Source organism: Aulonocara sp. 'chitande type north' Nkhata Bay, linkage group LG9 (genome assembly GCF_057382095.1).
Source record: "Aulonocara sp. 'chitande type north' Nkhata Bay isolate Kocher_YH1m ecotype deep benthic linkage group LG9, A_spYH_male_GT1.1, whole genome shotgun sequence".
Taxonomy (NCBI): domain Eukaryota; kingdom Metazoa; phylum Chordata; class Actinopteri; order Cichliformes; family Cichlidae; genus Aulonocara; species Aulonocara sp. 'chitande type north' Nkhata Bay.
Genome location: NC_141352.1, coordinates 25,285,439 through 25,296,232, shown reverse-complemented (window position 1 = coordinate 25,296,232; position 10,794 = coordinate 25,285,439). Strand labels below are relative to the sequence as shown.

Below are 10,794 nucleotides of genomic sequence, written 5' to 3'. Positions count from 1 at the left end.
GTAGCTTTTTTCTGTGTTTTGGCCTTTTGTGCACAAATAAAGTGTTTTACATCCCTGAAGTGGAGCTTTTGAAAAACTAGTTTATTTCTGTGTTGAGATAAACAAAGATTATGTCTTGCAGTGCCTTCATCTCATTTTTTGATGTCAGATTTTGTACCATGTTATTGCTTGCAGGCCACTGCTTGTTATACTGACATCTAGAGCTTTTGCAATGGTTTTGACAGGACTTTTTATGGTGGGATTTCATGTGGACTGAGATATTTTGTCAACATGAAAGCAGAAAATCCTCTTTTTAAAAAATACCTGTGTAGTTGCAGATGTAGCCCTAGTCTTTGGTTCATAAATACTTCAAAGGTTTTTCTTGAATCACTTGAATTCTTCAATGTTGTCTGGATGTCATTGCTAAACTTTTTAGGGAGAGAAGCATGCAAAAATTGTTTCTTGTTTTCTTTTTAACCATTACAATAAAAAATAAGAATATTGATCTTGATTGAAAAATGAGTAAGAACATCACAAAAGGTGAGCAAGGATTCAAAAGCTAATCTGATTTAAACCACGAGCTTCTTGCATCCCATCTTCATCAGTAGGGTAAAATGAACCTGTCTAACAGTCTAAACCCAGCTCACGCTCCCTATTAGTGGGTGAACAAGCCAACGCTTGAATTCTGCTTCACAATGATAGGAAGAGCCGACATCGAAGGATCAAAAAGTGACGTCGCTATGAACGCTTGGCCGCCACAAGCCAGTTATCCCTGTGATAACTTTTCTGAAACCTCCAGCTTAAAACCCCCAAAGTCAAAAGGATCGTGAGGCCCCGCTTTCATGTCTGCATTCACACTGCTGCACCAAGGGAGGTTCCTGTCCTCCCTGAGCTCGCCTTAGGACACCTGCGTTACAGTTTGACAGGTGTACCCCCCCATTCAAACTCCCCACCAGCCACTGTCCCCGGAGCGGGTCACGCTGGGCGCTTGACACCAGAAGCGAGAGCCGTCTTGGGGCTCGCCTCCCTGCCTCACCGGGTAAGTGAAAAAACTTTATGATTAAAATATCCAAGAGTAGGGAACGAATGAGATTTCGTAATGGTAGTCTGTGTATCTTCAGAAGTTGTGTGGCTATCAGTTCATCACACTTTGTGACCAATCAATCATATGTCACTGAATTCCAAAAAACCATTTTTTAAAAATGTATCTATTATTGTACTAATCTGATCATCTGTTTGAATGGATCTCTAACATGGAGATAACGTCACGGTTTCAACCATGTTTGCTGGGTATAAGGTCCTCGCTGTTCCTCCCTTGTTGTCAGTGTTGATTTTCCTGATAAACTTTGTGTTGCCTCCTCAGTCTGTTTGCCCTTTATTCCTGTTTAGTGTTTCTCTTTTCACCTTTTGTTTCTGAAACTTTTGCTTTAACCAATAAAGGCTCATCTTTTAATCTGAATTTTCATCTTCATCTACACTAATCCATGACACATAATGCTGTCGTTTAGAGAATCTTGGATGAAAAGAGAAAGGACAAAAAGAAAGTTTTTTTTCTATATTTTTGTCCAGATCACTCATCAATACTGAGTAATCTAAGTTCATCTTGATTATTTACTACTTAAATGTACAATATTTACATGTCTAAGCCATTGGTCTTTCTAATCACTGAAAGCCAGCCACTCAATTAGCACCTAAGCATTTCTTTAATAAGTGTGTCAGTGAATCAGGGAATCATTTAATTCACTTGTTGAATTATGATCAAGACTGACTTGAGTATTGTGTGTTTCTATAGCTTGCAAGCATCTCCCCCCTTTTATTTCATCCCTTGAATATTTTCAGCTTTCTTCTGTGTCTTCGCTAACAAAGGCCATCACTCAGTTTAAAATAGAGTCACACCAGAGTGACAGAATGTGGGCGTCTAGTGGCTGCACTGGTTTGATTTCTGCTTCACCAAGCCAGACACCATCAGACAAAAACTGTCTTGTTTTCCTAAAACGTGTGTTTGACTGATATTCACTTCACTTGTGAATCGCCCTGATTTAGCTTTGCGAAAACGTCAGGTTTAGAAGTGAAAAAGGTTTTGGTTGCCACACCAGGTTTCCTTTGATTCTGACTCACAAGTTAAAGCTTTGATGATTTTCTTTGAATGTCAGCAAACCTCATGCTGGCAGATTTTCCTCATCTCTCACACACATACACACATATGCAAAGAAACAGGCTTTTGCACATAAATGAAATGGTTTCTAAAAAAAATGTGTTTCACTTGAAGCATTTCATAAACGGTACAAATTTGAAAATCATTTGAAAATTCTTTAAAGGTTTAGAGCACTTTGGTGGCAGTTTTGGATTCAAATTTAAACTTAAAGTGGGAAATATTTCTAACAAGTTCAGGCATAAAGTAATATTTTTAATCACACATTAAAAAATTCCATTATTATTAATTCAGACTTGAAAAGAAGTTCCTGACTATATTCATAAAGTTTAAATAAAATTATTTTTTAATAAGGGCGCCACCAAAAGTGCTGGGAACAGGTCCTGTATTTAAGTTTTGATGATTTTTATATGAAGCAAATTTCATTAAATTATCAAATTTTGTCTAATTAATAATTCATTTTCCAACTGAAGAGCACCTGTTGCCAAGGTTACCTTAGAAATCAAAGGAAGAGTGAAAGAGACAAAGACATGAGAGAGCGGGGGAGCAACAGCACCCGTTCCCTGCATAATAAGTAGAAGAGTCTTTTTTATGACAGTCCTTACCAGGAAAAAACAACATTATTAGTATCTTGTGTAAATGCATGAAAGTCTTGATACTGATTACCATCTTGATGTGCAAATAATTCTAGTATCGCTACATGATGTCAGCTTTTGTGAAATGAGATGGAAACTGAGGCGTACCCTGTAACTATAAATAAATTTGTCACTTAAGATAAAGTGTTTTTCAAATATAAGTATTGTTGTTCTCACCAGGTGTGATGCCCCAGTGTATTCTGCCCTGTCTCTTTGTTTCTGTGCAGGTCCCTTCAGGTGGAGTGCATCAGTGCACCTTGGAGCACCTGTCCATTCTCCCTGCACCATCGTTGGTTGGCTTGTTGATTAGGTTTGGCCCAACTTATAAGACTGACTCATTGTGTGTGTTTTTTTAGATAAAGTTATCTACTTTACTTGCAAATCCACGCCTCTCCTGTCATTTTTTTATGTCTAATGAGTCGGTCCATGACAAGTAGAAAGGTAGAGATGCATCATTTTTACACTGACTTGCCTTATAGTTAATGGGCACTGCTTTTGGAGAGATTCTGCGTGTGTGTGTGTGTGTGGGGGGGGGTTCACATAATTGCCTCTGCTTCAGTGGCTTAATTGAAGCCAGGTGTCTTTGAGTAGTGCACCCCTATTCTGGTCTATTTATGCCACTCTCGTCATTCTGGGGTACGTGATGCCAATATACCAGTATCAGTATCAAACATCCTTTTCTGGTATCTAATTACAGGTAGGGGTGGGCTCAGCCAAATGACCTGTCGTCTTGCCCACCCAGTCAAAAGTAAAAAAATTGTTTTCCAAATGGAAAAAGCAGCACAGAAAGTACAAGCACCCTTTTCTAACCTCTGACTGGGTTGGTAGCATACAGCCAAATCCAATCTCTCCTCGGACTCACCTTATTAGAATCAGAGGTACAAACACGCAGAGGTCAAAAGAAACAGATTGCTGTGTCTCAGTGTGCACAGGTGATCAACTATGAACCCAAAGCAACAATCAAACCACACACACACACACACACACACACACACACACACACACACACACACACACACACACACACACAGAGAGAGACAGAATACATGTGTAGATCTTGATTCCTTCACTGGCTGTTGTTCCATCATCACAAAGCTTCTGGACAGAGATCATGTACACAAGTGGCAAACTCTGATCAGGAACTCAGAGTCAGTTAAACAAAAAGGTTCATTAAAAAAAAAAGGTTTATTTTTGAGATATGATGAGTTTCTAGACTAGTCGGTAACTATTATCACGATATTTCCCAGCCTTAAAGGGAGCTCTTCTCTGAGCCCTTGGTACTTCTCAAGCTTCCCGTATTCCTTTTCCGTACTCCTTCTCCGTATCCTATTCATGTAACTCCTTCCGCTGGGGATACTTGCATAGTAGCATTCCAACAGCGCCCTGTTCTCATCTCTTGCCCACTTGTGCCAGGAGCCCACTTCTCATCACTGTGTCCTGGTTCCTCAACACCTAACACGGACCATATTAATCCAGGCGATGTCTGAGTCTATACGGCTTCAGTTTTCTCTCTCTCCCTCATATCTAAAGTTAGCATGGGGGTCTAGCCTTACCGGATACAGTCGAACTCCTGACTTAAGTTCCAAAGGCGTGTCGAGTTAGATTAGTTAGCTATTTTAAATTGGTGAGTGTGAACTGTTGTGTTAGTCTTGCGATAGTTTGGCGACCTGCTCAAGTCCACCCTGCTACCTTGAATTTGATAGGCGGGAGATAATTGATGGATAGTGTTTATCGATTGTGATGAAGTATCCTGGGCAGCAAAACTTAAGATTCCAAGAAAAAAATATACAGAAAACTATTTTCTTGGAGAAATTCCTCTTCTGAGACCCCTGAGTGCTTAAATTCAAAGAATTGAGTTTCACACCTTCAGATGATGTCCATACTCCCCTGGAGTGTTCACAAAGGTCAAAACAGCAGACATCTTTGTGTTACTGAAGAAACAGACACGTTTGTACAGTGTACAAATCTCTGAAAGTCACAGCAACATGTTGACTGGCCTCTGTCTGTGCATGGGTCTGTGCCAAATGCCAAGAAACCATCCGTACTGGGAAAATGAAACAAGCTGTCCCATTGTGGCAGGTAGCCATTTTCAGACCCTATTGGCATGTCGACATTTCACTCACAACCTTTGAGGAGAAATGGGTCTGTGTTCTTATGGGTTAATGCAAAGCTCACTGAACTTACATAAAAAGTCTTGGAAAACACAAACCTCAGAAGGGGGGAACTAATAAAACACAAGACCAAGAAAGAAAAAAAACAAGCAGAAGAGGGGGATGATAAATGCACAGATATTTGAACACAGATAAAACTAATGAGGATGAGGTAGACTGAAAGAAACTCAAAGACAAACAGGGGGTGCCACAGAGAAAAGTATAAGTCACAGGAAAATGGGCGGAAAAACCAAACCACAAAAGCAAAATAAGTAAAAGCCAAAGGAAAAAACATAAATTAGACCAGAACAGTGAATTCAGCTTTCTTGGCACACTTTGAGCTCCTGAGTAACTCACTTACCACCTTTTAATGGCTACTTCCTGCAGGATGATGAATATCTAAAAAAAAAAAACGAAAGTTCCTCAGACTTCAGCAGCCTCCCTTCAATCCAGATCTGGATCTGGCAGACAGCTTTGAGATGCGCACGAATGGGAGATTGACATCTGAAAAATCTGCAGAAAGTATATGACGGAATCATGTCAACATGGAGCAGAACCTCAAAGATTTATTCCCAAAATCTTTGGGGAATCCACAAAGACACAGAGACCGACTGAGAGCAGAGGGAGGTTCTACCCAGTATTAGTATAGCAACAAAGTGCTTGTTAGTGTATTTTTCTAACCACGAGTTGCTAATAGTCATATATGCCACATTTTCCTGTTCGCTCTTACTAAGAACTCCCTTTGAAATGATGCCATGTCTCTTTGTGTGTTTGTCAAAAGTGGAGAGGGAAAGACAGCAGACGCAGCATCTAAGAATAAGCACAGCAAGAGCAACAGGAAACCCTTGACTGACAGAAAGGAAGGCTGTGAGCTGGAGACAGTATCATTGATTCCCATGCTTTTGATAGTGTGCTATCAAAATGCTTTTGATAGTTAGCTGTCAAAAGCATAGCATAGCTTTTGGACCTTGAAATCAAGCTGTGACCAATAGGTCCCTATGTAAATTATAAATATACAAACACGGTTATCAGTCTGTGATCAGCCAGCAGATCAGAGAGCTCAAAAGAGGATGGAGCCCTTCCCCCTTCAGGCTGTAACATACTGATCTCTTGTCAGACAGCTTATGGATTTTCTGTTTCAATCCTGACATGAGAACTGAGTGATTCCTTTTAATTACACGTATATGTTAGAAAAATCAGGACAAATCTGAATCCCTTCACCCGTCACGCAGCTTTTAAGTTTGTTTCCCTACATGTTGTTGTGTAACGCGTTGATTGATGGTGCAGGTGTGACCGTGGCTCGAGCCTGTTACACACATCCACTACACATCCACACATACAAACACCACCCACCGCTTCTTGTTTGAGGTGTTTGTCTCCCAGCCCGTTAAAGGGCGCTGTGGGTGATAAAAGCTCAGGCGCACTTAAGTGGCCGCGCCTGAAAAGGAGCGCACCTCTCCGGAGCGCACGGTGGAGGGGCGGGTCTAACGGGACAGAGCATCTCTTCTCCTCATTCATTCGCAAAGTGTCTCTCTCAGACTAGAAAGTAGATTACTTACAGAAATTACCCCCTTGCCTTACCTTCATGCGCGCAGACTGTGGAGACATCCGTACGCCTTCGCCTCTCCAGATGAGTGAAAAGCACCGAGACCGGATGGTTCCCTCCCGAGGTACAAACTTCTGACTGGTGCAAACTTCGCGGCTCATCCCGGTATGATAATTTCCAACTTGAGCCTGAGCTGCGCGCACTGTCCCGAGGGAGTAGCCCGCAGCACTGAGGCGACGGACGCGTACGAGGAGGTATCCGGTTCCCTGCCCCCTCCGTCCCTGAGCCCGACTGGGCACCTTGTGGTGGCGGTGTGCCTGGGCTTCATCGGCACTTTCGGGTTTCTCAGTAACTTCCTGGTGCTCACGCTGTTCTGCCGGTACCGGGCTCTGCGCACGCCCATGAATCTCATGCTGGTGAGCATCTCCGCGAGCGACCTGCTGGTTAGTCTGCTGGGGACTCCGTTCAGCTTCGCAGCCAGCACCCAGGGGCGGTGGTTGATCGGACGCGCTGGGTGCGTTTGGTATGGGTTCGTTAACTCATGTTTGGGTAAGAATATTTATTATTATCATTATTAATAATTTATTATTTTTATAATTATTTTAATTAATATGTTTCATTGGAGAATGAATGGCCAAAACAACAGAAGTATTTCTTTTAATTTCTTTTAATGTCTAATCTTCGCTTTCCTTTTATTTCCCCTCAACAAAAATCGAAATACTTATTGCATCGTATTCTGTTGCCTGTCAGACCGGGTCTGTTTATAATTTCATACAATTTTCGTCTTTTCCCAACAAATTTAGCCTGTGTGAAAATCTCATGTCATCATCATTTTTATCCAAAGCTGTTTCACAGGCAAAATTAAATGGCAGCTTGCAATGCATTCCTCGACTGCAGCAATGGGCAACAGAAATTCGGCATGATTAACAGCTTAATTTTCCAGGTAATTTCATAAAACGATTAATATTAATTAAAGGTAATTCGAGTTTTGTTATGAAGGCATCATCTGATGGTGGTGTGCTTCCAAACTTCCCTTACAGGGACATAAATAATGCGATCTGGTGAAGAGGACTCTGTAGCTAGATTTTTTATTTTCATTTTTTTGCAGGGAGAAGATGATTGGCGTTGAAAAGATGAACGCTAAAATAAACATAAAACATGGAAAAAGCATTTCTGATCGCATTACGCAATAAATCTGCTCTTGTAAGGCTCTTATCTGGATCCTCAGAGGTCTTGTCTCAGATTTGTGCGCACAGGACTGTTGACAGAGCTGGGATCAAACCAGTGACCTTTCGGTTTCGGGGCAATCACTGTAATTACTGTCTGGGATTGATTGATTGATGTCAGCCCCATGTTCACAAACCAAAGAATCCTGATTTTCTACCCACTGGAGCGATGAAAACCAGGGAAGAACACCAGGATGATTGGGAGGTGATCCTGCTGTGCCAGACTTTTTTCTCTCCCCTGAATGCAGATGTTCTTCTTTTGCACTAAAGGGACTTTCAAGTTTTAAGTGAACAATCAGCCTGCCCATAGACTTGAATACAGACCTGTCTTCACCTGTAAAGAGAGAGAACAAAAATGTCACTATAAAACCAGTTGTTTTCTCTAAGGAGTCTTGACAGCAAAGTTTGAGTGCTATTAAATGTGATGTTTCATTTGTGAAGTCTGAATTTGCAAGAATGTGCTGTTCCCCTTAATTTATGTGGTTTGTCTGTGGAGTTTGGAGTGAAGTTTGGGAAGATTTTGGCAGTTTTCTCTTTACACCTTGACTTGAACATAGATGTAGTAAGCTGTTGCACTTGGAGGAAGGTGCAGTACAATATTGCACTTGACTCAGCCATTTTATGAGTAGTCTAGTGTGATATAAGGTGCTCTACGGTGGTATTGTTTTCTCTTTGGAGTCAGGACGGTTTAGTGAAGTCAGTTGTCAAATCTCTTAAATTAAATTACTTTTTTATGGAGTCTGTCACTCTTAAATCTGCCGTTTTCTCTTTGGAGTCCTGACCTGCAGCATAGTTTCTCCCCCCTCAAACCACTTTCAATCTGGCCTGTGTTTTCTCATCTTTTCCCCACTGACCCAGCTCAACTTCACAGTTACTGGCCTGGTCAGCAGCTGCTCAATAAAGCCCTGGATGCTACAAGCATCGTCTTCTATGTTCTATAACCTATACCTATATAGGTAATCAGAGCAGGTAACCTATATAGGTTATAGATATATAACCAGTTTTCTGGTTATATATCTATAACCAGAAAACTGAGCACTTAAGTTTGGACTATAATTTTTTCCACTGGTGCACGTTCAGGAACAACTGTGGAATAAACAAGCAATAACCAAGAGGATCAAAACTGTACGTAATGGGATCAAAGGGTTGTCTGAAAAATTACACACACAAAAAAAAAACCCTTGAGTGAGATGCTTCAGAGATGTTTCAGAGATGGGCACCCTGACATCAAAGAATTGAGTCGGGAGTGATTGATGACTTTTTGGTTTGAATTGATCAGACAAGTGGGAAAACAAGGAAATGTGCAGCCCAGTATGGACAGACGGTAACCTCACATCATACTGAGTGAGGCTTGTGGTATTTATTTATAAAATGCTGTGGGATTTGTTTCTTTCATCTCGAAGAGGAGTCAGAGCTCAAGCTAGACTGTTTTCTGGTGGAATAAAAGGGAACTCGAGGAGGAGCTTCAACTTGAATTGTGTTGTCTCTTTAGAATAAATAGTTAGATATAACCCAACAAACATCACTGCCTGCATTTCACAGAAAAGTAATCTTTTCAGATGCTTGGAAAGACCTTATTTCTGGCAAAACTGAGGTACTTGTGTTCGACCCTGACAATTTTTCTAAGGAGGTCAGTCATTACACCGGCTCCCACTCCAGCAATATCATATCATCTGCTAAGAGCCTTGGTATCATGTTTCATCAGTATTTGCATTTTGAATCTCATATCTAATCCAGTCTTGTTGCCTTCATTTAAGAAACATCACAAAAAACAAACCTCAATGATCAACTAGCCTGTGTCAAACAGGCCCAAACTCAGCAGCTAGGCTCCTAACAAGCCTGGGAAATTCAGAATTTTAAAGTTTCATTAATAACATGTAAAGACCTACACGACAGGCATGTATACCAGGCCTGCTGAGATTTTATTCCAACATTTGGCCTCTCCAATCATCTGATCATCTGTTTCATGCTTTTATTTTAAGAGGTGACCACGCTTTTGAAGTTGGAGCTCCTACACTTTGGAACAGGCTGGCTTAATTTAATTTTAAACATCTGCTGAAAACTCATTTTGACTCATTTTCTTAATCGTTCTGCTCTTTACTTTTAGCTCTTGTTCTTGTATGTGTGAAAGTGTGCATGCAAGAATGAATGTAGGATTGTATGTTTGACTGTGTGGACATGTATACTTATCTTTAATCTTTAATGTGTGGTTTTATCCCAAATATAAAGTAATAATGTTAAAAAAAATCTATATACATAAATTTGTTATTATTATCTAAAAAAAAGATTAGTGGATGCTTTAACATGACATTTGATTTGGTTATGATTTGATAGTAATCACATTTACAGAGCACCTACTTGGGTACACAGACTCATAGCTCCATATGCACTGTGAATTTATTTATACCTGCAACTTGAAGATCAGAGCTTATTGTCTGCATGCTGTGATGTCATGGTGTTGCAGTAGTGGGTTCCAACTTTCTGTTTTTTGAGGAGTTTGCAAAGATCAGAGCATTCCTATAGGCTCAAATTGTGGTCATAAATATTTTGTACTTGTAAATCAGGATTTATATGTGAAAAAAAGAATTTGTGTGTGGACTTAGCCAAAATAAATACGTGTGAAACTCTGTAAGTTACAAAAACGAATTTTGACCCTATTTTTCCTCCTTTCATCTGATTGGTCAATGTCATGTCAATCACAAATTTTACTATCCAATCAGAGAACAGATTGGTTTGGCTGTCGGAGGGGCGCTTTTTTGAACTGCAGGTCCTTGAAGGGTAATACAGTTTGAAGCTGGAAGATCTCTATATAAATATCCGATAGAAGCGAGGTCCCATAACTTTCAGCAGCTGTTGAAAGGGTAAAGTTGTGGTATATCAGTGGTTAGAAATACCATTATTACTTTAGGATTAGTTTAACACAAAGTCAGACCCAGGACCATGGCTGTGAGTCACAGTGCGCAGCATAAAGGTCCTTTCACATCGGATGCAGGATGTGCTGCTAATGCTAACTAAAAGCAAAGGCGCTGGCTGCTGAGCTCTGTGGGTTTTTGCAGCAGCTCTACCTGTACTAGATGCACCTGCTCCTTGTCGTTTCTATCTCTGA

At 40.7% G+C, this 10,794-nt stretch overlaps 1 protein-coding gene across 1 annotated transcript in view; it reads left to right on the top strand.

The window, feature by feature from the left end:
* Positions 1–6,484: 6,484 nt before the first annotated feature.
* Positions 6,485–10,794, top strand: part of tmtopsb (teleost multiple tissue opsin b) — a 46,156-nt gene continuing 41,846 nt past the window's right edge. The window contains exon 1 of the mRNA XM_086306696.1: positions 6,485–7,011. Coding sequence (XP_086162822.1) covers positions 6,630–7,011 — 382 coding nt within the window. The 5' untranslated portion in view covers positions 6,485–6,629. The remainder of the gene's footprint in view (positions 7,012–10,794) is intronic.